Here is a 27864-nt window from a genome sequence, read left to right on the forward strand (position 1 = left end):
AGTCAGACACTGCACTATTACTATATTTGCTCATGCAAGGGTCTATCCCAGTGGTTCCCAAACTTTTTCAGGTCACCGCCCCCTTGGTTCCACAAACTCATGCCCAGCGCCCCCCTACCCTACACTATCAAAATCATTATTCAGAATAGTGGTTTTCAACGACCCACCAAGGAAGATAATAACAATAAAATTCAAAACAGTAACAATTAATTGAATACTTTATTCAAAATCCAATTGGTGTGCCCTGCCATGCTGGCTGCAAACAGAGGCGTTCGCTCTCTTTTCCCTCCCTCCCTCGACAAGCCTGGGGCAGGTGCTTCCCATTTAGAGGGGATTCTAGGAGTTGAAGGACTTTTTTCTGTCTAAACATGCATAAAATTGTGCCTTTAATGTATCAGATCACACTAGCATGTATACAGGAATCAAATAGGATTTCCTTCTTCAGTGGAACACACTTACTTAGGAGTAAGCACCATTTTGTTATAGGAAAGGATAATGTATTTTAATTTAAAATAATTATCTGCCACCTGGTACAGAGTTTTTTCCTATGGAAAATCTGGCTGGGACTGAAGTAGAGGGGCACTAATTTTACTGTACTTATTGTCTTTAAATATGGTTAAATATCCCACAGTTAACTTGCTATTCTATTTCTACAATTCATTTTCTCCTGTCTTTTCTTCACCCTCTCTTCGTTTTCAGGCTGAATCCTATGCACATTTACCTCAGAGTAAGTTCTATTGATCTCAGTGGGGCTTACTTCTGAGTAGACATACTTAGGATTGTGTTGCAGCTCTGTTTTTATGGTGACACAAGATACACACATACCATGTTTACCAAAAGAACGCTTGAAAAAAGGGGGTTGGACACCCTGAAATAAGCAAGGGCAGATAGGAATGGTTTCAGCAAGCATTCTGGAAAAAGGTGCTGCTGAATCTTCTTTAGCCAGGAAGGACCTGGGGAATTGCAATTCTCTCTCCCTCCCCCTTTTCTTTTCTCTCCCAATCCTGTTGTAGTCCAGATTGTTTTGGGGGTGGGAGCACACACACAGACACACAGCATCTCTCTCTCTTTCTCTCCCTCTCTCTCTCCAACCCCCCTCCCCCCAAGCCTCACAATAGCTGCCGGGCTGATTACAACAGGAGGGCAGCAGCTCAGAGGGGAGATGGCCCCAATCTGCAACTCCTGACAGGGGAAGGGAGCCTGGTGATACCTTGCATCAGCACAAGCAGTCCTGCTCCCCACCCAGCCTGCCGGCTGACTGCTGTTCTTAGCAGCTGTCTGCCACCCGCCATCCTCCACATGCTCCTTCCTCTCCGCCACCTGGCTGCTGCTCCCGCCTTGTGCAGCAACTATCGTGAGAGGTCTGCCGGGGCAGCTTGTAGGAGGGAGCAGCTCTGGCCGAGCGAGGGAGCTGGGGGTGGCGGCTCCAGCAGGAAAGAAGCCCTGGGCCCTCCTAGGCAGGAGAAGAGTGGGCAGAGCAGCTGAATTCGCCGCTGTTTCCTGCTCTGCTGCCTCATGTGGGCGCTTTCCCCACCCACTACTTCTGGTGGGGCTGCTGTGGGCTTGAGATAGGAGGAGAGAGCGGCTGCGTGAGTGAGAAAGTCCTTTGTGAGCAGGAGCAGTGTGGGGAGAGCAGCTGAATTTGCTGCTCTTTCCTGCTTGGTCCCTGGGTTTTAAGACCTTCTGGAGAGACCACCTCGAGCGCCCCCCTGCCGCCCCTTTGCCTGTTAGCGTCCCCTGCCAGCGCCCCCTGCCGTCCCTTTGCCTCTTAACGCCCCCCCTATGCAATCCTACCGCCCCCAAGGGGGCAATACCGCCCACTTTGGGAACCACTGGTCTATCCCAACAGAAAGAGTAATATTGGTGTGATACACAGGTACACTCACACCATTCTTGACAACCCTATGACAGACGTCAAGTTCTTCCAGTATTATTTTATCACATGAACAAAAATAGTACTGCTGATAGTTGGCCATTTCTGTCACTTAGAAATAAAGTGAGGGTGGGGGTGTTATGAGAATAAAAATAACTAAGAAAGAAATAGCTCTTTATCTTGTTGGGATTCAGGCCTCATCTACACCAAGCAGGATATTGCACTATGAAAGCGGTATGAAAGTGGTATATAAAAGGCAGGAGCCACACTACTGCTTTGTAGCGGTATTGAAGTGCACTGACAACTGTTGGGGCCCATTGACACACACCATATACCGCTTTCATACCACTATATCCTGCTTAGTGTGGCTCCTACCTTTTATTTACCACTTTCATACTGCTTTCATCCATGGCTCACCTATAGCCATTGTCCCACTATGACATACTATGTAAGGATTGAGACAGGAAGTTAGATGAGAAGGAGGGATGGAGTTAGATGCCATCTACATAGTACCCTCAAATGTCAACAAATTGGTCATCACTGCATGCTGGAACTCTCTTCCAAAAATACCCAGAACTATCTGAGATCCAGTGGCTATTATGAGGGTAAATCCCCTGCCTCCCGGGAAGAACATAATGGCAAAGAGGAGATCAGTTTGCTTTCTCTCCCCTCTCCCCACCAGAAAGAATACTCAGCCCCATCCTAAAACTGCCTGAACCGGTTGTCCTAAGCCAATAGAACTGAAGGGAAGCACACTTGTGTGTCCTCTGCCACCAGCCAGTAAAGATCTGGCTGGTCCAGTGCTGACTTACTCGTCTCTCCCTATTTTTCCCCTTTTGTTCTGTGTGCATTACACTGTGAGCTTGAGGGCAGAGACTAACTCATCTTTTAATATCTGTACACCAGTTAGAAAATGTTAGGTGCTTTATATGTGTTTATCAACATATACCAGGTACCATATACCATGTTACCAGGTACCACAGTCACCTCCCCTGAATGTTGCAACCAGCCATTTTACAGGTGGATGGGAAATCAAGCAAGATCAAGAGGATAGAAGATTTTCAGACATACCCACAAACAAAATGGGTATGGCAGGATCTACAGTACTGTTTTTATGGTTTATAACAGTAGTAACAACTGTTTAGGCCCAGGACACACTCTATATACAGTTTTCAAACCGTTTCAAAGTGTTATGTCCTGTTTGGTGTAGATCTGGCCCATATCTGGGCTAGAAACTAGATTGGCATAAATCCAGGAAACAGCTGTAATCTGGCTTTGAAGCTTAAAGGAAAGGGCAAGCAACATGAGCCTCATCTACACCAAGCAGGTATAGCACTATGAAAGCAGTATGAAAGTGGTATAGAAAAGGCAGGAGCCACACCAAGCTGGATATAGTGGTATGAAAGCAGTATATGGTATATGTCAATGGGCCCCAACAGTTGTCAGTGCACTTCAATACTGCTATAAAGCAGTAGTGTGGCTCCTGCCTCTTCTATGCCGCTTTCATAGTGCAATATCCTGCTTGGTGTAGACGAGGCCATAGTGACTGTGGGTGCCAGTGTGCCTCCAGATGCCTCTCTTGATGCCCAGCAAGGTGCCCAATCCATCCCTTTAAAAAACACAAAAAAACACAAATAGGTTTCCATTGATGCTGAGAAGTGTGGGTTTAGAAGAGTTGTTTATTGTGTTGGGATTCAGACCCCCAACTCTGTCTTATACTTCTTATGGGCAGGTTACTTGTTGTTTGTGACTAGCCTCACCTGCTATGGCAGCCATTCTGTGGTGGTGCCACCAGTTTTTCATATTGTTGAATGTGTGAACGGGCCCAAAAAGGTTGCTGTAAGGTGACTAACCGTTAACAGGGAATAAACATTAAGAACTGATTTCTGGACCAGACATGATACAGCTATTGTTTTAAGGTTGTTAAGCATCCTGCTCTCCTACAGGAGGTCTTGAAATGCCAGGAAGCAGTGGTTCCAGCTAAGATCAAACTTGTAGTTAGTTGCTGTCATTTCTGCAAGCACACTCTTAGCATCAATGGACAATACTAAAAGCTTTATCACACCAGTGTTATACTGTGCAATCACTGTGAATTGCATGCAAAGGACTCCGAAGTTTTCCAGTTTATAATCTGCTTTTATTGTGAAGTACTCTGAAGTTTTCCAGTTTATAATCTGCTTTGACTGTGAAGTACTCCCATGCATCCTGCTTTAATTGTGCTATAAAGCCAAAAGCCCCGACCTATTTTGCTACTAGTTTTGGAGTGAATCATTTGTTGTTTTCCGAGAGGCCACTGGGGGCACAGGAGCAGGATTTGATATGTTTAAAGAAAAATTAAACAAATGCTTACATCTGCGTAAGTTTTAAAGATAAAGACATCAAAATTGGCACAGTAATAGATATTAAGGAGAGCTTTAAGCATACCAAATTTGAATCGGATTGCATCATCCATTGTAGTTGTTTTTTTTTACATTCCCCCCCTTAAACCCTTTTCCTGGTATGCAAAGGGTCCTAGGAGTGCTGCCGCCCAGGGTGTGATTTAGCTAGCAACAACAACAATGGCAACAGCTTAGCGCTGTAGGGGATAATTCGAGGGAAACAGGTACGTGGGATGAAGCTATGATTCAAACCCATATAAACAGAACAATGCTTAGTTTCCGACTCTGCAGCCAAAGTCCCATTCTTATGCCTTGCTTGCAAGTACCAGCAATGTTTCCCACAGAGAAGTGGCAAATTAGTCATAGTGGTCAGAGCTCCTAGTTAGCTAGGCCTTCTGGAATAATTTAAGACAGACAAGCATTTGCAGGTATCATGAGAGCAACTAGGGGCATGTCTACACAACTTGTTATCCCGGAGATCGCCTCAGGATCATCCCTGTGCATCCACATGACACACAGGGAGGGATGATCCCTCCCTTTCCCTGGGATAACTGTGATGGCTTTAATCCCGTTTCCAGTGGTCTCGGGGTTGTTCCGAGACCGCAGGATGTGTGGGCGGCCATCCCGGTTTAGTCCCAGCTCCTCACAAGAAAACGTAAAGGAACTGGGAACCGAGCATGGAGCTAGCTCCGTGCCCATCAGGGGGGAGGGGGAGCGGGGTCTTTTTTTTTTAAAAAAAAACAACAACCCCCAAATTCACCTTTTCGATGGGGTGCTCGTGTGCCCATCTTCAAGAAGAAGAAAAAACCAAAATGGCGGGCGTGACATCTTCCTCCTGGAACGTCGCACACTGCATGTGGACTGAGGGGGAGATCTCGCAATCACCATATTGCAAGATCCTCCCCCTCCTCTCCCCTCCCTATGTCTAGACATGCCCTAGCAAAACCATCACAGTCTTTGTTATGGCAAAAATGATGTGGGTTGGAAGCAGTTCATTCCCACATACATGCTGCGCCTGCTCTAGCTGTCGATCCTTACACTTTAGCTGCCTCATAGAGCTCACCAGTGTTTTGAAAGTAGTAAAGAAGGGCTTCTCAGTACCATAATGGCAAAAGTTAAGGTAACCAGTTAGTCTAAAGTTCTATTAATTGTATGCTTATAAAAATGAACATCGAATTTTGTTTACCTGTGCAGAAGATTGTGTAAGATCTTTTGTGGCGTACAATGCTTTACTTGTCATCTTAAGAGGAAATCCACATGTATGAGGAATGATAGTCTTCAGATCAGTAACAAAAGCATTTAAAACATCTTCTAAATGTACTCTAGGAAAGTACTGCACTGGCTGACTTCTGATGCAACTGAAAGGATATCTGAATTGGTGTTAAGGGCTGTTTTTTTTTTAGAAATCTATATTTTTGAAAACCTACGCTGTTTCTGTTTCAGTAAGTCCTGTGCTGAGAAACTTTCCTAAGGAATTGTGGCGAAAGTAATTTGATTAAGGACATATTTGCATCTTCTGCACCGACTTTGGGTCTCATTTAGCAAGAATGGTGAGGAATGGGATAAAGACAGGTTGCTTACCTGTAACTGTAGTTCTTCGAGTGGTCATCTGTGCAGTCACACATATGGGCTCTGCGCCTGCGCAGGGCCAGGTTCGGAAACTTCTATAGCTGAAATTCTTTTAGGCGGGAACCCCTCCCCCACCATCCACTGAGCATGCTCAGGGGTTCCCGCCTAATCCCCTCAGTTCCTGAAACCGCCTAAACAGTCTCACTGAGGAGAACCACCAGGTGATCAAATAATGACACCATAGTGGGGACGGTGGGAGGGTTGTGTGACTGCACAGATGACCACTCGAAGAACTACAGTTACAGGTAAGCAACCTGTCTTTCTTCTTCGTGGTCTCTGTGCATCACACATATGGGCGATTAACAAGCTGACTTACCGGAGGTGGGTGGTGTCAGTTGGTATATTAGTAGTCATAGGATTGCCGATAAGACGGCACGCCCAAAGGCACAGTCTCTGCGCGCCCTGATGTCCAGGCGGTAGTGACTGGCAAAAGTCAAAGGTGTCGACCAGGTAGCTGCTTTGCAGAGGTCTGGTAGAGCAATCCCCTTTTCAAAGGCTGTAGAGGTGGCCACTCCTCTCGTGAAGTGAGAACGCACCTTACCCTACAACGGGAGGCCAGCGAGTTCATAGGCTAGCTTAATAGTCTGAACCACCCAAGCAGATATTCTCTGAGGAGATGCCTGGAGTCCCTTTTGCTTGCCCCCATAGCAAACAAAAAGTCTACGGGATCTCCGGAAGGTGGCAGTTCTGGACTGGTAAAAGGCCAGAGCCCGTCTCATGTCTAGGGCATGTAGAGCAGACTCAATAGGTGACGTCGGTGAAGGAAAGAAACTTGGAAGCGTAATGTCCTGCCCAAGGTGAAAAGAAGAAACAACCTTTGGGAGAAAAGCTGGGTCCGGTCTAAGAACCACCTTGTCAGCGTGAAACACCGTGTATGGTGAGTCTATGCGGAGTGCAGCAAGTTCGGATGCACGCCTGGCAGATGTGACTGCAACAAGGAATGCCACCTTGAAAGTTAGTAATCGCAAGTCTGTTCTTGCTAAAGGCTCAAAGGGCTTGGCAGAAAGTGCCTTGAGCACCACCGAGAGGCTCCATTGAGGGACAAAGGAGCGGACTGGTGGGATAGTATTTTTCATGCCCTTCATGAACCGTTTTGTCAAGGGGTGTGTGAAGACGGAACAGCCCTGAATCCAATGGTGTGAGGCAGAGATAGCTGCTAAATAAAATCTAAGTGACGCGAACTTTGAGTCCTTTTTTAAATAAAGAAAAAAGAAAGGAAAGCACTGTTGCTATTGGTGCTGAAAACGGGTTCTAGTTTCTACTGAGGGCAAAGGCAGAAAAAGCTGTCCATTTGTTTGCGTATGATTTCCTAGTAGCTGGTTTCCTAGCTGCTAGGATAATGTTCCATATGTCAGTAGGTAGTGGTTGGCTGTCTAGCGATGCCTTATCCTCCAAGCTGTTAGGTTTAGGGACTGGACATCTGGATGGAAGATGAGTCCCTTCCCCTTGGAGATGAGATTGTGGCATTGAGGCAGTCTGATATACTCCGCTGAGGACAGTTTGAGTAGTGGAGTGAACCACGGCTGCCTTGGCCACCAAGGTGCTACTAAGATGGCGTTGGCGTTGTCGCTGCGCAGCTTTACAATGACTTTTGAGAGGAGTGGTATGGGGGGAAACAGGTACAGTAGCTGTCCTGTCCACGTCCTCTCGAAGGCGTCTCCTAGAGATGCTGCCCCGTGGCCCGCCCACGTGCAGTACTGGCTGCAGATGGCGTTCTCTGGTGACGCGAATAAATCTATTACAGGCTGTCCCCATGCCTGAAAGATCATGTCCAGAACAGTGTCGTTCATCCACCACTCGTGCGTGTCCACAAAAGTGCGGCTGAGGTCGTCTGCCAGGATATTGTCCTGGCCTGCGATATGAATGGCAGACAAAGTCATGTCATGGGCAATTGCCCAATGCCAAATGTCCAGAGTGAGGGAGATCAGGTCCATAGACCTCGTCCCACCTTGCTTGTTTATGTGCCAAACAGCAGCCATATTGTCTGTATGGATCTGGATTACGTGACCTGATAAGGTCTGCTGAAAAGCATACAAGGCTTTTTGGATAGCCATCAACTCCAAGACGTTGATGTGTCTTTTCCTGTTGAGGGAGCTCCATCTCTCCTGGATAGTCAGATCCCCGCAGTGGGCTCCCCAGCCCAATAGGGATGCGTCTGTCATCAGATGTTGCGATGGAACTTGGGGTTTGAAGTCCAAGCCCTGTGTGATATTGGACAAATCCGTCCACCAAAGGAGCGTGTCCTTTATTTTGGCAGGGAGCGACAATTTCACTCGGTGAGCGTCCAATGTATTGTCGTACTCCCGCAGGAGCCACAACTGTAGGGGTCTCATGTGCAGACGTGCCCAAGGGACGACGTTGACCGTTGCTGCCATGAACCCCAATAACCTTTGCACCTGGAAGGCAGAGGTAATTTTAGAGTGGAAGAGCTTAATTGCAAGTTTAATTAACGTATTAGCTCTATCCTTTGGGAGGAAAGCCCTGGAGAGGGTTGAGTCCAGAATTGCTCCAAGGAATTTAATTTTTTGGGTCGGATGAAAATTTAATTTTTCCTTGTTGATGCAAAGGCCTAATTCATTGAGTTTTTTTTATATATATATATATAACTAGATAGAAAAGTTAGAAAACTGTAGAAGTAAGAAAAGAATGAAATTAGTATAATTCAGCTAGGTATAATGATACCAAACAGAGAAGTCTCCAAAAACGCTGTTGACCCTACAGGCGGTTGAAGAGAACTGAGGGGATTAGGTGGGAACCCCTGAGCATGCTCAGTGGACGGTGGGGGAGGGGTTCCGGCCTAAAAGAATTTCAGCTATAGAAGTTTCCGAACCTGGCCCTGCGCAGGCGCAGAGCCCATATGTGTGATGCACAAAGAACACGAAGAAGAACCCGGCATCAACGACACTTGAAAGTGTCAGGTTGCAATTAAGTAATCACACCACTAATTGCTCATGTGGCTGGTTTGAAACTACTTATGCATTTGTTTAAACTTAATTTAAAACCTTTTCCAGGTGCAAGTAGATTGGAGACAATTTGAATCAAGATTTGACACAAACAGAATGTATGGTTTCCATTTTTATTCTAGCATTCATCTAAAAAAAAGTTATTGCAATATAAGCAGGGCTCAGGGCATGTACATTTGGCAATTCTGCATATACACAGAAAAGGTGAAGAATCAACAGGTATTAGGACACAGAATTCTGCTTTTAAGAGACCTAGTTTTTTAATTTATTTTAAAAAGCAAATTTCTAGTCATTATGGCTGGTGAAGACATGCTTGAAACAAGTGTATGAGCAAAGTCTGCTGAAATCTCAAGAGATTGGAAGGTTGGTGAACAAGGTTTTCTGATGGTTAGGAAAGAGACCTTTTCTTTATTTAAAACATTTGTATCCCGCCCCATATCACTAGGATCACAGGGTGCCTTTGGTGCCTTCTGTACGTCTCCCAATGACTGACAAAACTAGGATACATTGTGCAAATGAAAGGGGATTTGTTTAAGTATGTTTAAGTATACATAATTTGTACAGGCTGCAGAATTCAGCTCCTTTGGGAAAGAATTTTGATTTCATGGGTATAATTTGAATTTTTTAGCATGAAATATTCACAGGTTTGTGTAACTATTCATTATATATATATATATATATATATATATATATATAAAGAAATCACAGATGTTTACACTGAGAATAACTATTATTTGCACAGAACAACAAATGCTCAACAGGAAAGGCAGGATATTTAGTTTAACTGTAAGCTAAACAAAAGATAAACAAATAAACACAATTAAAGTATATAAAAGATATGTAAAGAGTTGCTCCCCTATCATCTTGAAATAAATGCTGCAATACGTCTGAGGATCCTCAGGGAGAGTATAGCCGTACTAAAGATGAAATATGTACATAAAATAACATAAGGTTGTAATTTGTCACATATGGAATTACAAAAAAATCATATTTGAATGGATATTCTCTTACCAGATTTTCCCAATGCAGTTGCAAATCGCCATATGACCGAAAGGGAGAATCAGATGGAATTGTATGACTGATGCTTATAACCTGACCCATTTTCATGCTGTACAGAGGTAAAAGAAAGATACGAGAAAAATAGTAATTGCATGCTATATAATGTGGTAGTTGTGACAAATATGAGATGGGCCAGTTAATCCTATGGTCCCAACACCCTAGCGAGCCAGGTACGCTAGAGGCACATCAGCCTAATTTTATTCGACTATAGCAATTTTCCTATTTTGTGGGGAATGGATCAGAAACTGAACTGTCACATTGTGTTTATAATCATAATAAATACACAGTGAAAATTTGTGCTACAAAATCTTGACATATTTCAGTCAGATTCAAACAGAAAAGAGAAGCTGATGAAACAGTTTTATATGCAAATATAATCTATAATTTGAAACAATTTTAAGTGAGGAAAAGCAGATAGATAGCATTGATTTTCTTTAGAAAGTTGACAAAATTAAAATAATAAATGAGAAAAAATAAAGAGTTTTAAAAAATGCTTTTCAAAAATAAACAAATGTGAATTGCATTTATAGGCAGCTGCTTAGAATCTTTTATTTTTTTGAATTTGTATTAATGTAAACATTAATTCCACTTTGATCATGAAGAATTTTTATCCTGGATTCACATCATTAGTAATAATATATATTGCACGAGAAGTGTGGTTCATCTTAATACCATTTCTTGTCAAAATATTAAAAAAACATACCTTGGTAAAACATAGCACCAGTTACTTAAAATAGAACATCTTTGAATGACTACATTATTATTATTGTCAAATCGCTTTAAGATGTTTGCTGAAATATCAAAATCTTCTAGCTAAAAATAGAAAATAATAATCAATATAGTAATTTTTCAAATGTATGTACAAACATACAAAGCAAAAAAGTATTATGCATTAAAATAATTACATGCCATTAAAGGAGCTAACAAAATCTATGCAGGATTGACTATACTTAATGCAAACTACTTATTGTGAGATATTCAAAAATCACATTAACAAAGTGTTTTAAGCTTCACAACCCGCTTTTACAATAATAGAATCTCCATGGCTATGTAATGTCACTCCATGGCCAACCTGGGGCCAATCCAGGCATGGAACTTGGTGGAAGGCAACCAGCGATTGGTCACCTTCTACCACAAAGAGGGTGGGGGTCACCCAGAAACCCTGCGCTCCCTCCTCAGCTTCAAGATTACCCCCCGGGGGGGGGGAAGTGAGGGGTTGAGGAGGGAGGTGGTGCCAACCTGGCACTGTGAAGATAGCCCCTTAGGATCCTTAATCTCACCTACAACTTTTTTTACTGCAATAATGTAGCATCATGAATACTGTAAGGCTGCAAAACTATGGTCACTAAAAGGATGTCCCAAGGGCCATAAGATTTCTCAACTTCCTCATCCGAAGGCAGCGAGATCTGTTGTTGGAGGGTAAGATCTGATCTTGAACGTTGCTAAATCTCTTTTAATATAAGAAAAAAGGAGGAAGTCCCTTCATACGATGCTGCCACAATGGCGGTCGATGAAGAACTGGGGAACTGGGCGGGAACCACGGCACATGCGCAGTAGCGCTGGGGGGATGGTTCCCACCGAGAGGTTGCTTTTAGCTTTGGAAGTACTGATACGAGCTCTGCGCAGGCGCAAAGCCCATATGTGTGATGCATAGAGACCACGAAGAAGAACCTCCCATCTCCCTGATTTCAGAGCTCCAACATCAAGAGAGGCAAACAGGGGGGTAGGTTGGGGACATGGTATCGGTGGACTGGGGAAAACTGTGGATCCATCCCTCTCAGTTGCTGCACATGGAGCTGGCTTAATAATTTCCATCCCATTATTTGCAAAGGGAGGGAAAGAGTTTTTAAAAAGAAACCCCAATGAGGAAATGGGGGTGGGGTGGGAAGAAAGCCTTTTTTAAGTCCTGCCAAGCTAGAGCCTGCTAGGTTAGAGCCAGTAGGACTTCAGGTGTCTTGAAAGCTCTGATGTCAGAGCTCTCTCTCCACAGTGGCAAATAGGATTGCCCTCTCTGGATTGGTTCAAACTTCATACACAAACTCCTGCACACTCCCAGAGACAATCACAACCAATTGTGTGAATCAGCCCTTAGATTCTACAAAAGCCAGTAAAATACAAGTGGAAAAATATAAATTACTGATGTACCTCAGGTGGTGGTAGCCGTACTGTGCAAACTTCTACACTAATGCAAAGCTGAGTCTCCGATACATTGATGTTCATAACTGAAATAAATAGTATATTTCTGTCTGTTCATCTCATGTTCCGAGTTAAAATTATTATGCTTAGTTTTAAATGTTCAGTATTGCAATTTGGCAAATTCAAGAGATTATACTCATCCTTTTTGCAAATAATTGTTCTATCTCTGTGTTGCCCTGGAATTTTTCCTAGCAAGAGTTATTTGCAGCTACTGTTGTCTGCCTTGTCAGAGAATTTGAACTCATGTTTGAGGAAAGCCTGGTGCTTGTGCCTGCAAACATCAGTTGCTGACCCCCTAACCATATCATTAGCAAATATGGAGAGGGCACTATAGGCTCTGGTGGTGTGCTTGTGTCTTGTTGTAGGAAAGAGTATCAAATGGGTCTAGTGACATCATAATTGTGCTCCTATCATCACCACATGTGGATGAGTGCCTTTCGTGCATGCCCTAATATTGGGTTGTCCTTGGGAGTTACACTGTGATTGAAGGATAGCAATAGGGTTGCTAGAGACTCTGTAAGTGTTTCTGTCATTGCTGCTTCATTGTTCTTGGCTTGCTATTATTGTAGATTTTTGACATGTGGAAAGAGCATAGGATCCCAACTGTTTACACTGGTGTAGTGGTGGTCATATTATTTAGACCATTGGATTGTTCTGCTGATCACAGAACATCTTGCTAGTTAGTTATTACATGATTTCCTGTGTTAGATATTACATGATTAAACTATCAACTAACTAACACACAATTTTAACATATTACGTCTCGCCATCTTTAGGAAAACTTAATTTTCAAGACAATAGTAGTACATATACATTAAAGGCAGCCCCCTAATCTAATGTTCTGTGGGTATTGTCATATTTGAACTGCAGTAATAGTAGCATACTTGTGCAGAGCAAGTAAAACACAGTTTGAATAACAAAATTATGAACAGAGATGCTGAATAGCAACTGAGAGGAAGGAAAGCTGATTGATGAGAAGGTAGAGTTTGATTTCTCCCATCTGAATCCCACACAAATATAAATGTCATATATTTGTCCATTAGGTACCTCTGCAAAAGTCCGGGACTGGAATGGGAAAATAAGGATGTCTCCATGGTTAGAACTCCTTGGTGTGTGTGCATGCACACTATCTGCTCCCATAGTAACTGAGGAGCCATGTTTTAAAGATACAGAGATCTTCAGCAGGTTTCAATATAGCAAAGCTAGCAGAGGTTTCACATGTAATTTCCATAGGCTGGATTTGGTACACATAGAGTTCCATGATTTGACAGACACTGACATGTACACACATATCATCAGAATAATTCTTGATCCTCAAAGAGTCATAGGTTTTTCCCCCCAGTCAATACTGTACTCACCAACTGCATTTTGCTTTCCTGGTTGTGACAGAAAACCTCTCCCTTAACAAATGAAATTGGCATGTGTTATAAAACTCACAATTATGCCTTTAAAGCTTTTACAAACTAGCATTTTATAAAAGGATGTGAATTAATTTGTGTAGGGTTTACATCAAAATACGTTCCTCATGCTGTATAGGAAAAAGGGAGGCATGTGGTATTCTGTAACTGAATCAGAACTGCCCTAAATAAAAATCAAGACATATAAACCTACTATTATTTACAATTCTATTTTAAAAATCTCCCACTAAGCAATATGTACATGAAATTCAGTGAAAACACAAAATATAAGCCAGCCAAAGTGTATTTCCATTTCTGAACAAAAATTATTGAATTTGGGATTACTTCCATATGGCAGAGACAATAATCTTTGAAGGATATTTTAGATTTGGCACTTCTACTAATAGGATAACAATAATCTTGGTAACCAAATTGCAAGAGTCAGCATTTTTGTTGAGCAATTCAGAAGAAATCCTCTTTTATTAAATTATATACATCTCTTTCTAAACTAGTGTAAAGTCACCATAGGCACTAGCAGTGCTGCTCCTTTCCTGATTTTTTGCCCCTCAGTAACCTCACCACAAAAGGGCTCATGAATAATGCAAATGTGGCTCATACATAGTGAATCCCTCTTCTGAAATTTGCATGTGCTGTGCCCCCTTGTACCCCCAATTAGATGCCTCTGTCCCCTCCCCTCTGACGGTGACAGCCTGGGGCCCGCCTTCACACCACACTGATTGGCTGAGCAGGGCTATTCATCGCCCTGTTGGCAGAGGGGATGCCCTGACTATTTGGTGTGGACAAAATTAATTGCTATTAAAGCTCGAGCTTTCAACTTTTTCAAACTTTCAACATTGTCTGCTCATCTACACTGTTCAAGCTTCAGTTTAAAACTAAAATGAGTAAAATCGGTCTGGTAGATCTCGAGTAAAGCCTTACACTAACATGTAATTATATAGATTCCCAATATTATGTACACTATTTCAATATTCCACGATTTCAATAAGTCAATTCTAATACGACCAGGAAACAGAATCTAGGATGGGGCTATGCAAGAAGAAGCAGGCTTGATTCCTTGTGGCTCAGTTTCCCAGTAACAGAAAGTTATTGCTCCCTGCCTACTGGTATTCCTGACCATACCAATTTACTTTCTCCCATATAAATGAATGGGTGCCATTCATTCTGATGAGGAAAACATTAATCTAAGACCATGGGGGAAGCATAATTATTCCCATTTTTATATGGCAAAGTAATTCTGTATTTATTTATTGATCGTATTATTAAACCTATGCTATCTGTTTATGAATTTGTATCCTGCCCTTCAGTGTTTCCACCCCCAGGTTATCTAGGTGTCGTAATACTCCAGTCAGAAGGTGCATTCAAATGATAGTCAAAGAAGCCTAGTTCTCACAAACTACAGATGAGATGGTAAACCTGTGTCTCAAACCTCAACTGTACCACTTCAAATTGCAGGTTAGGGTTCACATAATGAAATATTTTCTCATGAAAAAAAATCACGCTGCAAATAGAAAAGGTGTATTTTAGCAAGAAGGTTAGGTACAGATCTTTCTTCATGACATCCTAATTTTCTATATGCAAAGAATTTTCACATATGAAGGAACATACAATGACATGAGCCCCCTCTTCAGTCTGGAGTGGTACAGTGCAAATACAGGTTTACCATCTCATCCACTGTTTATGAGAATTATATCTAGGTAGACTCATAGAATAGTAGAGTTGGAAGGGGCCTATAAGGCCATCGAGTCCAAACCCTTGCTCAATGCAGGAATCCACCTTAAAGGTATGCTTACATTCTTTAAAATAATGGAAACGAAGGTGCACATTTTAATTGGGGTTTTTTAATCACAAGAGGGCTTAACTTTCTCCAAAAGAGAGAATACTGTCAAGATGCTATAAAGGAATCGATTGAAAAAAGCCCAACGTGTTTCAGCCTCTTGTTTTTTTTATTAGGCCTTCTTCAGAGGGTTGCAACAATGTCTGCACAAATTATTTAATAACAGATTGACTTGCTATAAACACTGGCGACTAAAAGACAATCTGTTGTAAATAATTTTGCAGACACTGTTACAACCCCCTGATGAAGGTCTAATAAAAAGCAAGAGGCCAAAACATGCCGGGCTTTTCCCCATTAAATTCATTTATAGCATCCTCAGACTATTCTCCCTTTTTTGTGTTCATTTTGAATGCTCACCCGTCTTGCATCCTTAACTTTCTTCAGACAATATTGCTCTTAAATCTGCCAAACAAAGATTGTGGGACATAGCTTTTTGCGATTTGCTCACCCGCTCATTTGTTTCCTGCTCTCCTAGTGCAATGTATGTCCACTATGTCGGGCCTTTTCGTCTGGCTGATTACCTAAAGAACCTGTCGGTGGCTAAATACCACAGTGTTTTCTCTAAGGCCAGATGTAATGTTTACTCTACTGAATTACTTTGGGGCAGAATTGCTGGTGCCCCATATCAGGAAAGACCGTGCCCCTGTAGGAATATGGAAGTGGAGAAGATGTAGCATATTTTTCTGTCTTGTAGCTTCTATAATCAGGCTCGTTGTTCTATAATTACCCCATTGCTGTGTAAACTGCCCAGAAGTTCAGATAAATTCTATTATAAGTTCCTGCTGGAAGACAAGTCCCCAAAAGTGACTTTGGCTGTTGCTAAATTTCTTATAGAGGCGGCCAGGATCAGAGCACTTTGTATATTAGATGAAAGCTGATAATAGTTTTAATTTGTTTTATGTTTTATGCCTGAGTTTTGTCCTTGATGGATCTATGGATCGTAATAAAAGTGATGATGATGACTTTCTTCAGACTGTGCCCTATGTCTGTTTTTAGAAGTTGTAAAATCCTCACTTGAAATACCATTCAGTAGGGCTTACAATATTTAATGGTGAGTAAGCAATATGTGGACTGATAAAATGTGAGAAAAGATTCCTGTTCTAAACCAAGCTATATTCTTCTTTGAGAAAGCAAAAATAGAGCTATATAGCCTAGCTCAGAAATGTTCAGTTACTGGGCCATGGGCCATTTTCAGCTTCTATATTATTATTTTTCTCCCCCGTCCCAACCTAGTTAGGATTGAGGGTGGAGTAGAGACAGCCTGGCTGCAATCCCAAATCAGGAGGAATATATGCATGAGGATTATAAGAGTTTTCTCAAATTAATGTGACCCTTAAAAATACACTCTGAATCACAGAACAAAAGAAAATCTAAAGCTAATGATATGCTAAACATATGCAGTGTATAAACAAATATATAACTCTATAACAGGATTGTGACTGGCAACGGCGCCAGATAAATACCTTGTATCAACAGATGACCAGCTTGGTTCCAATTAGGAGCAAGTTTGGCTGTAAGTGTATAAGAAAGGCAGGTTTGAAAGACAGCTGGGATAACTCTCTCTGGCATTGCCATCTAATAAGATAAACAAAACAAACAGGATTAAAAATTATGCTGTCTTTCAAAACACAGTAATCATATCAGGTAAAATTCTGATAGTATATGAAGCTGTCTTATAGTGATTCAGACCATTCACCACCCATACAGCATCTGAGAACAGCAGAAGAGCCATGCTGGATCAGACCAAAGGCCTATCTAGTCAGTATGCTATTCACAAATGGGAAGCCTGCAAGCAGGACTAAGTGCAATAGCTCATGTTGCGCAGCAACTGGCCTATAGAACAGGCCAGTGTTGTTTTTATACTGTTGTCTTTATGTTTTTGATGGTTTTAAATTTTGTATACTTTTTAAATGTTTACTGTTTTTAACTTTTGTAAACCACCCAGAGAGCTTCGGCTACAGGGCGGTATATAAATGTAATAAATAAATAAATAAATAAATAAATAAATAAATAAATAAGACACAGCCGGGCGTCTGCCAAAGGCTCAAAACCCAGCAGAGGCCCAGTGACAACTGCTCCTTGGTGAGCCTCACTATTGCAACCTGCTTCTTCACCCATCTTTTTGCTCTGGCCAAAAGTGGTGGTGGTGAGAAGGGGGAGCAACAGATGCCACTAACTACTTCCTTGCTTTCTCTTTGCCTGCCAAGCAAGCACATGGTAGGAATGATAAGAGAGAGGATGAGGAGTAATAGCAACCTATAACATCAGCAGTGAGAAGGCAGTCATAGGCCACAGCTAGACCTAAGGTTTATTCTGGGATCATCCAGGGTTCGCCCCTGCCTGAGCACTGGATCCCCTGTGTGGAACCTAGGTGAACAGGTTTGACCTCTGGACGATCCAGGGATAAACCTTAGGTCTAGCTATGGCCTTACTGAGGCAGGGCCCATTTTGGGTGTCCTGCCCATGGACCACCCAAAACCTGGAGCCAGCATGGATATAGAGGCATACTGCCTCTGATACTGGAGGTAATACATAGCCATCATGACTAGTAGCCATTGATAGTCTTTTCTTCCATAAGAGGGAGGTATCAGCAGGTGTGTGGGGGGGGGGGGCGGGTATCCAAAACAACCCATTGAGAACTGAGCATCCTCAGTGGCTATGGAATGCTGGTTGTCTTTTGGAAGCAGCGGGAGAATGGAGAACCAGAGAGGGAATGGAGTATCCTGGAGGATTTTGTGCTCAAGGTCCAACCCTAATTGCACTATTGTCTTTGCCCTCTACACTCAGATTCCACGGCTACAGCCATCAAGGAACTTCAAGGCTCCTTTGTCAACACATAGGGCAGGGCATACCCTTGATTTGGTCTTTGCCTCTGGGTGTGAGGAGGTGGTCTGGATATTGGGGGGATGGAAATTACCCTGTTGTCATGGTCAGACCACTTCCTGGTGAAATTTGGTCCCACAGTGCCAGTCTTTCCCTGCAGAGTTGGGGGACCCATTCAGATGGTCCGCCCCTGGAGACTTATGGAATCCGAGCGATTCCTGAATGCTTTGGGGGAATTTGGGGGAATTTTCAGTAGCCAGAGCCGGCACCCTTGTCGAGGCCCTTGTTGCACTATGGTATGGTGAGGTGTGAAGGGCCATTGATACAATTGCTCCTGAGCAACCTCTTCGACACTGTGGAGCTTTGAAGGCCCCCTGGTTTATTGGGGAGCTCTGGACAATGAAACAGGTCAGAAGATGGCTAGAGTGTAATTGGCGTAAGACTCGTCATGAAGGCGTAACAGAGTATAACTGTGCCTATGCGTGGCAGTGAAGGCAGCAAAGGTGGCTTACTTTGTTGCTTCCATTGCATCCTCAAGCTGTCATCTATGTGAGCTTTTCTGAGTGGTTCGGGGATTAATTACATCTAACCCACTCAATCCATTACTAGAACACTCAAAGGCTCACTGTGATGAATTTGCAAGACACTTTGAGGATAAAATCCCTCACCTTCATGCTTATTTGAACTAGGGGTGTGCACGGACCTCCTGATCTGCTTCTCTTCCAGATTCGCAACTTCCAGATCGGGTCTGCTCTGCTTCGCTGTGAAGCCCCGGATCCGGATCGGAGCTCCGCTTCCCCCCCCCCATAGACTTGCATTGAAATCCAAAAAAGCCTACAACTTTTTTTCTGTTAACGTTAGAAACCTCAAACTCGGCACCGTGATAGCTTATCCATGTATACACATGCATGCCAAGCCTCAAGCAAATCCAAGCATCCCCTGATTTTCGGGGATTTTTTGAAAATCGGACATGGGATTTACTCTGACATTTTGACAGATAAAAACTTTGAAGCGGGCACCCTCACAGATGCCATCTAGATCCACATTCATGGCAAGTTTCAAGCAAATCCCATCATCCCCTGGTTTTTGGCAGGGGTTTAACCTCTAAAGCATCACCCCTAACCCCAATTCACACCCCTTTCGATATCTCCGTTAATTTTCATGTTAGAACTGTCAAATTAGGTACTATGACAGCTGATCCATGTATACACATGCATGCCAAGCCTCAAGCAAATCCAAGCATCCCCTGATTTTGGGGGGATTTTTGAAAATCGGACACCCCATTTTCAGAAATGGGATTTACTCTGACATTTTGACAGATAAAAACTTTGAAGCGGGCATCCTCACAGATGCCATCGAGATCGACATTCATGGCAAGTTTCAAGCAAATCCCATCATCCCCTGATTTTTGGCGGGGGTTTAACCTTTTAACTCACCCCAATTCAAGTCCCATGCTAGAACTATGTCAATTTTCACGTTAGAAACGTCAAATTAGGCACCATGACACCTGATCCATGTATACACATGCATGCCAAGCCTCAAGCAAATTCAAGCCTCCCCTGATTTTGGGGGGATTTTTGAAAATCGGACACCCCAGTATCTCAGAGATTTAAAGCTGCAGACAGCTCAATGGGCTTTATTCATGGCCATTTCAAAAGAAATCCCAACATGCCATGAATTGGGGAGTAGATAAACCTAAATATGAATCTTCTTCCACACTTGAAAAATTGATTTGGAACTTCAAAAAGTCTAAGTGAGCGCAGAAAGGACTTATCCCCTGAGTCAAAGCAAGACACACACAAACCATCCCTGTGAGGCGGGCACAGGAGGAGGACAGGCAGCCCTTGGAGCAAGCATGTACTACATGATGGGCTTTGTGGTTGAACCACAAAGCCCATCATGTAGTGTAGGGGAAATTGTTATCCCTCTCCGGCAAGACGCAAGAACCACAGAATACAATACAGTATTGAAGACACTATGCTATGATCACGTATTTCCTTAACCCTTATATGGTATATTCATGCTGAACATACACTAACCAACACCTTCTGTGCACGAGGTAATCATGCATTTAACATGCTGTACTTAACAACCAATCATAGCTTGTACACAAGAAATGTAACCACTTAGTTCTTAATAAAAACCAGGACGGGGCCGCCTGTTTGGGATGCCTCATCTTCATGCAGTTGGACTCCTTGCCAGTTATTTACCACATTGTAGTACAGCTCCCAGGCACCAGGCGGGCAGAGAGGCAGGCAGAGATGCCATAGATCTATGGGGGAGTCAGTCCCGGCAGATGCCCCACCACAACAGCACCCAGGCGGAGGAGGGAAGGCAGCCAGGCATGCAGCAGACATTTCTGGGGGCACAAGGAAGTGAGCCAAGGATTGTTTCAAAGCCAGTAATGCAAACCATCCCTGTGAGGCAGGAGCAGCACAGAGAGATGCCTTTTCTTTTGCATCCCATAACTAGGAGGCTAGGAGGATAAGAGTAAAGCTTTGTGATCCTTGCTTCAGAGTTGATTGACTGCATTGTGATCACAGCCATTATTAAACAACAACAAAATAATAATGTTAATAATAGCAGTACTAATTAATATCACTAGCAATAATAATAACAACAACAACAATAAGGAGTTGAACCACAAAGAAAGCCTGCCTGACTTCACTGAAGAAGAAAAACCAGGAGAGCTTGGGCTATGGGGTGTATAAATATAAAATGTAATAAATGAATAAATAAACAAAGGAGGGGTGGAATTAAAAGCAGCAGTGTTGCTGAATAAACAAGAAGAATTTTTTTTAAAAAGGCTATGTCTGTCTTTTACCAGTAAGAGGAAAGTGAATTTGCCCAGGGGGAGGGGGAATTATGCCAATTTGACTGGCCCTAATTAAGTACCAGTCTTTAAGAACTACCTGACACTTCAACTCACGATAGGCATAGCTTCTCCAGTCTCCACTGGTTAATCTTTGGAGGGCTCTGATGACCCTCCAAGGGCAGGAGTGTGTGCACTGGGCACGTCCACATGCCCTAGGGGACCTCATCCCCTTGCACCACATCTATTCAGTTGTTCACCAAGGTTAGGGTGGGTAGCAGTGCTGTGTTTCCTATCTGTTATTAATTTGGTTAGTATAAGATCAGGTTGTGTTTGTGTGTTTGGTGGGGCTACTTTTTTTAAAAAAACACTGGGAAAAGTCCGTTCAGAGACTAAGAAAGAAAGGTTTCCCAGTATCCCAAGTTACTAAGTATCACGTTTTGCTTATCCCCCCCCCCCAACTTTGGGATTGGAGGATGCTTCATCAGGTGATCATGATTGGAAGTTGAATCTGCTTCTCAGCACTTCAAAAAGGTACCTCTCCCGCTTTTTTAACCCTATTTGTAAAAAAATTATAGCAAGCAAACCGCAGCACGCAAAGTGGTGAAAATAGGCTCAAAATGACCCCCACCCACGACTCTCTAAGCACAGTGAGTTTCAAATAGATAGCTTGAAAAACAAAAAAGTTATCCACTAATCTTTTCTGCAATGCAATCCTATGGGCGAAAAAATCCAAAATGGCAGGAGGAGTGTTCCGCGAAAAGAGAAGCGATCCGCTTATGGTTGCTTCTCTTCGCCATGCTTCTCCAGCCCCCCAATCCACTTCTCCTCTGCCTGTAGCGGAGGCGGATCACCCCGATCCACTTCTGCTTCTCCGATCTGAGAAGAAGTAGATCACACCCCTAATTTGAACGCTGCTATTGATTCAGAGTCTACTGAGGTGTCCAGTGCATCGTCTTATCCTGTTTTTTGGGATCAATTTCAGGTTTTGGAGCTTGAGGATGTGGACAGGACGCTTGCATCTGTTCGACCCACCACATGCTCTCTCGACCCTTGCCTGTTATGGCTTATTCGAGCTAGCTGTGGGGGGCTAACCGACAGGGCACCATCCTGTCCCCAATGTTATTCAATATCTATATGAAGCCATTGGGAGCGGTCATCAGGAGATTTGGGGCAATGTGTCACCCAGCTCTATTTCTCTGTAACATCTGAATTGGGAGAGGCCATGTACGTTCTGAACTGGTGCTTGGATACAGTTATGGCTTCGATAAGGGCTAATAAACTGAAGCTGAATCCCGATAAGACAGAGACCTTGTGTGTTGGTGGTTCCCAGGGCCAGGTATTGGAGTGTTTGCCTGTTCTGGATAGGGATGGCCTAGACATGGTCATTCGTACACTGGTAACCCACAATTAGACTACTGTAATGCACTCTGTGTGGGGCTATCCATGTATGTGGTTCAGAAGCTACAGCTTGTGGACAACACAGCAGCTAGGATGCACACAGGATGCCTAGCTCTGCCCACATAAAACCAGTGTTAAAAGAACTGCACTGGCTGTCTGTTAGCTACCAAACCATGTACAAGGTCATGCTATTATCTTATAAAGCCCTAAACAGCTTGGGACTAGGATACCTAGCAGACCACCCAGGCAATGTTTATGATCTTCAGAGGAGACACTGCTCATGATTCTGAGATTAAGAGAATGTCATAATGAAGAAACTCGACAGCAGGCCTACTCTGTAGTGGCACCCACCCTCTGGAAAACCCTCCCTTGTGCAGTTCGGAAGGCGGAACATGTAATATCTTTTAAGCGCCTCCTAAAAACATATCTTTTTAAACAAGCCCTCCCGGGACTGTAATTTATTCTGTTTTTTGTGATTTTTAAAGTTTTAATTTGGAACTTTATATTATAGTTTTAGTTATAAACTGCCCAGAGAGCCTAGGCTATTGGGCAGTATAAATATGTGATAAAAAAATCAATCAATCAAACAATAAATTCCTACCCCTCATCTAGCAGCAATTTAGAGAAAGCCACAGCAACAGTGATCAGGACTACCCAACCTTGTAAAAATATTATATATTATTTCATTGTTATTGCATGTAGAAGTCATTGTCTAGATTTCATTAGGCAATAATATTCGTCTGAAATGCTTGCTGTGAAATATCTGAGCATTAAGTACAGAATACCATTCTGACTAAAGACTCACAAAATGTAGACAAACCGGTCCAACAAGTTACCCAGCCAATGATAAGGACATTTAAAACAGGAAAGCTGTAGAGTATAATGTATGACTTTTTCACCTTCTGCTGTTCCACATTCATTTGTAAAAGTATATACATGTTATAAAGGGCAAGAATCAATTTTAGACAAAAAATAGAAATAAATTATAAGCTAATGATAAATACAGCAGCAGCAACACAGCTATAATGCCAATGCTGCAAAACTAAAAAAAAGTAATATAGACTGGGTTCAGACAACACAATAACCAATGGTAGTTTAAATAGTCAACAGTTGATTATTGAACTCACAATGGATTATCGTGTGGGGGGAGTTTTTTAACCAATGATTCGTTATTTGGCTGAAATAACCAACTCAAATAACCAACACTATGCAGAGTTGGCTACTTGAACCACCATTGGTTATCGTGTTGTCTGGAGGGTACCATTGGTTATTTCCTCAGCCACTGTTGGTTATTTCGTCAGCCTCAGAGTCGCAAGGCAAGAGTGGTCAAAGTGGTGGCTGGTGCTCTAGTTCAGTAAGCAGGATAGATTTTCAGCAGCAATGGCGGATGGGATACTAGTGGGAGGATTGGGGGGTACAGGGAGGTGTATGAGTGAGTAAACTCAGTGTGGAGTAATAGTCAACTCAATGCTGATCCTAATCCACACCACAGTTGATTATTATCATGTTATGTGGGGAGTACCCCTAGTTGAACAACTGTTGAGTTGATTATTACCCCGCTGTTGATTATTTTGTTGTCTGAACACAGCCATAGAGTTGTAATTAATTGTTAATAATTTAATTGTTAATAATGTATTTGTTTCATGTCTGTAAGGCTTAACCAGATCTACCTAGTTGACCCTTACTACCATGTAGTAAGGATCATTACTCTTATTCCTTTTCCTACAGAAAGCCAAGGCTAAGTGATAGTTATTTGTTTAACAGGGCCCAGGCAGTTCACATCTCAGCAGGAATCTGAACTGAACTTCTAGAGTTCATGAACTATACTTGGCTATATTCATATATTATTAATGATGTAACATTACAGCCCAAATTTCACGTAAATCTCCTGGGTGAGGACAGGATCTTTTAAAAATAATTGCACTGTAGAGCCCAAAGATGCCATATCAGTAATTTATTTCTTTATTTACATAACTTGCAACCTGCTCTTCAGGCAAAGGAGGCTCCAAGAGAGGTTTACACCGATTAATAATAAGACAGGCCCTGCACCCAGGTTTACAATCGAAAAGCCACTGTTCGTTAACATTACTGTTACACTGGCATGACACTGCCAGGAAGAAAAGCAAAAATTGGTGGAATTCAGGTATTAGGATCCTAATGAAGATTACCAGGGTAAAAATATTTCCATTATAGTTAACAGAGAGCCCCATATGAATGAATACCATCCCTGCTCTTTCTCTCTCTGCTCTCACGACCACAATTGAGGACAGAATTCTGGCTAATTTTGTAGCCAGTCATAGCGTATTATCAGCAGTATATAAGCCCCAACCAGGAATGCATGTCTCGTATATCAAGATACATGGCATAATTCCCAGAAGGCCCTGCCAGCACAGCGAACAGCCAGGAATGCTGGGAGCTGAAGTGCAAAACTTCTGGAGATCTACTTTCTGCCTTCTCCTACCTTAAGGTGCAGGTTGAGATGCGTGTCTGGCTTGCCTCTTAGCCTAATGGATGCACATGTGCTCAAGAAGACACATCCTCTGTGTGTGTTTCCCACATCACCCCAGGGAGGGTCTGTGTCCGCCCTAGGAGGCCGCCCGACCTCACCTTGGCCCCTCGTGGATCTTAAGATGTAGGCCTGCCTTCCCCGATCTGGTGCCCGCTGGATGTGTTGGACTACAACCTCCCACTATCATCCCCAGCCACCATGGCCAAAGTCAACATCACTTTGGCGGGCTCGAAAGGACGTAAGGTCCCAGGTAGAGAACAAAGCTTTTATTGGGTAAACATAGGTAGATTTAGGGAGCATATGCAAAGTTTCATAGGACTCTTCAGCAACCAGATAGGTGAATAACTAGTTCAGGCTGGGGGTGGATTGGGATCCCACACCTCCTCAGAAGCCAATAATGGCTTGCAGCCAATTCCCATCACTCTTGCTCATCCGCAGCCATTGTTTGCCTCAGGGACAGACAATTTGGTGGCTGAAGTATGCTGAGATCTGCTGGTTGCCGACCCCCTGCCACACATCAGTCAATTGGTCAGTTTTGTCCCTTAGAGAGCTTTTGGGAGCAGGGGGTTGGACAGCAGCTTGTAAAATTGGGCTTTGCCCTCCTGCCTGTTTTTGAAACTAAAGTTGATATAGTGGTTTTAAATGTATGTGAATTTTGCATGTTTTGTGTTTTTAATTTTTGTATATTGTTTTAAAATGTTTTATCTTATGTGAACCGCCCAGAGAGCTTTGGCTATGGGGCGGTATATAAATGCAATAGATAAATAAATAAAATAGGGTTACATCACTCTGCCAATATCTCCGCAGAACTTAAACAAACAGAAACTGATGATTGGGCATTTTGCACAAAGGAAAGTCTGCACAAGCAGTTAAGTCTAACAACAAAGTAGGAAGCGCATATCACTAAAGCTTTTCTTCTCAGAACCCTTCAAAGATTTCAAGCTCAGATTCACTTCTGTACCTGGGGTGCAAGAACAAGGCACCTACCCAGTATGAAAGGCCCTACCAGGAAGAGAAACCCATGCCTCAAATTCTGAATCCTGAATATTCTCTATTCACCTCAACAACACCCCAAAGAAAGAGGTGGATGTAGAGTACACTACTGCAGTATGGAGAAACTATGTATTGTGGCCTCAATAATCCTTCCACACTAAATTGGTTGTGGAAGAGGCATCTGTCTACACTGGGGACAAAGGGTAAGTATGCACTATGGAGAATGTGCTGGTGGTACTATCGGCTACAAATTCCCAAACCCATCAGGCACTGGACTGATGATTAAGAACAACCAAATTGTGTTACTAATGCCAATGTTGTGTGCATATTTGTAATTGGCTGCTAAAGAAACAACAAGTTAAAGGGAAATATTTTTTATCACTTACTATAGCTCCATGTTTCTCCATATAAGTTTGAATTTTTCCTGATTTGTAAAAGGGTATCTAAAACAAGAAAGCAAAACAAAACAAAAATCTATCACATTGGTTTTGGCAGTTAGGATACACTGAATATTATATTTTTTGGAGCAAAGAGTAAATAATCCCATTTACAGGGAGATGCAGGCTTTGATTCATCTTGAAAGTGTTACCACTGAAACATTTCTTCCCACAGTGGCTGGGTAGAAAGAAATGAACAGAAAAAAATTAGATATCTAATGTCTTTAGCACAGGCCAACTATATCTTGATTGCCCAATGCATACCAATTTGTGCCATTCCTTTTGTTTTGGCGCTTCAAAGGTGGGACAAAAAGAAGATAAAATTACTTTTGGTGGTACAAGCTGTTCACTGATACCCAACATGCTGGCATGATGACAATTGAAAACAAAACTTTTCAGGAAAGAAGTTTTAGAGGCACTGTATTTAAGGATTCAAGGGACAAAACATGTAAAGGGATAGAGGTAATCTCTGTTCTTGCCCCTCTGGGTTGGCTGGGAATAAGCCAATGGCTGGAAGCAAAGGCTTGATTAACAAAAGAGAGGGGTGGTTACATGGCTGTCTTTTCCTTGAATTTTTACAGTGGATACAGTAGTTCGTGACCACCACTGTCCTTAGCGTTCTCATAGCCAATTCAATAGATTACAGTGAGGGTTGATTAGATTGGAACTGGGTGGATATAGGCTGTTTACACTCTCCAGTGGTCCCATGCTAACTGAATAGCAAGTGGGAACCATTCCCTTGCCCGTATCAATAGAGGAACATTTGATGGAAAACGTTCAATGTTGCCCTATGCAGCCCTACACTTTAGCTTTCCTTTACCAGGCAAAATAATATCAAAAAAATGTTTGAGACAAGGTAATCTGTGAGGGAAACACATGTAAAATTGTGGGTGAATTTGCTCTTCTGGCAATACTATACACAAGTAATTATCAGAAATATTATTACTGACCATCATAACCACTGAAATTTGATCCAATGTTCCAGGAACAGGTGAAGAAAGGACATCTTGGTGGAGAAGCAAGAGCTGCCTAAATAAAGTATTAAAAATCCTTCATGATTTCATACTACGGTTGCAATCCAAAGTACATTTATTAGGGAGAAAGTCTCATAGAACTCAGTACCTTTGAAGTCTTGCTATATGGCTGTATAATTCTCACCATATTTAGGGAATTAGAAACATCCCTTAGCAATATTATGAATTCTCAATTAGTATTAAGAAATATGAAATTGATTTTAAATGTTGTCCCAAATCTTAAGCTTTCAGAAATAAGGAAGATCAAAAATATCAATGAATAATTAAATTAATGCTATCCCAACTTAGAAAGTTTTATCCCAGTTTGCTGTTTTATTGGAGAGGGGGGGAAATCAATACTGAACTCCACAACCTAGTGCTGAGACCCTAAGTGCTCTTACTTAGAACAATAAGCTTCTAGAAATGAAGATAAACTGCCTGTGGAATAGAGGGTGAACAAAAATAACAAAATGTGAAGATTGCATTAAATCCAGGGTTGACACAAGTGGGAGAAAAAAGTTTCGTT

At 42.5% G+C, this 27864-nt stretch overlaps 1 protein-coding gene across 1 annotated transcript in view; it reads right to left on the minus strand.

Annotated features, from left to right (window-relative positions):
* Positions 1-27864, minus strand: part of C7H18orf63 (chromosome 7 C18orf63 homolog) — a 45352-nt gene that overhangs the window by 14992 nt on the left and 2496 nt on the right. Inside the window, 9 exon segments of the mRNA XM_063130021.1 lie at positions 5438-5621; positions 9660-9760; positions 9855-9951; positions 10606-10715; positions 12048-12124; positions 13457-13498; positions 16814-16925; positions 26275-26331; positions 27276-27354. Of these exon segments, the coding sequence (XP_062986091.1) occupies positions 5438-5621; positions 9660-9760; positions 9855-9951; positions 10606-10715; positions 12048-12124; positions 13457-13498; positions 16814-16925; positions 26275-26331; positions 27276-27354 (859 nt within the window).

Source organism: Elgaria multicarinata, chromosome 7 (assembly GCF_023053635.1).
Source record: "Elgaria multicarinata webbii isolate HBS135686 ecotype San Diego chromosome 7, rElgMul1.1.pri, whole genome shotgun sequence".
NCBI classification, from domain to species: domain Eukaryota; kingdom Metazoa; phylum Chordata; class Lepidosauria; order Squamata; family Anguidae; genus Elgaria; species Elgaria multicarinata.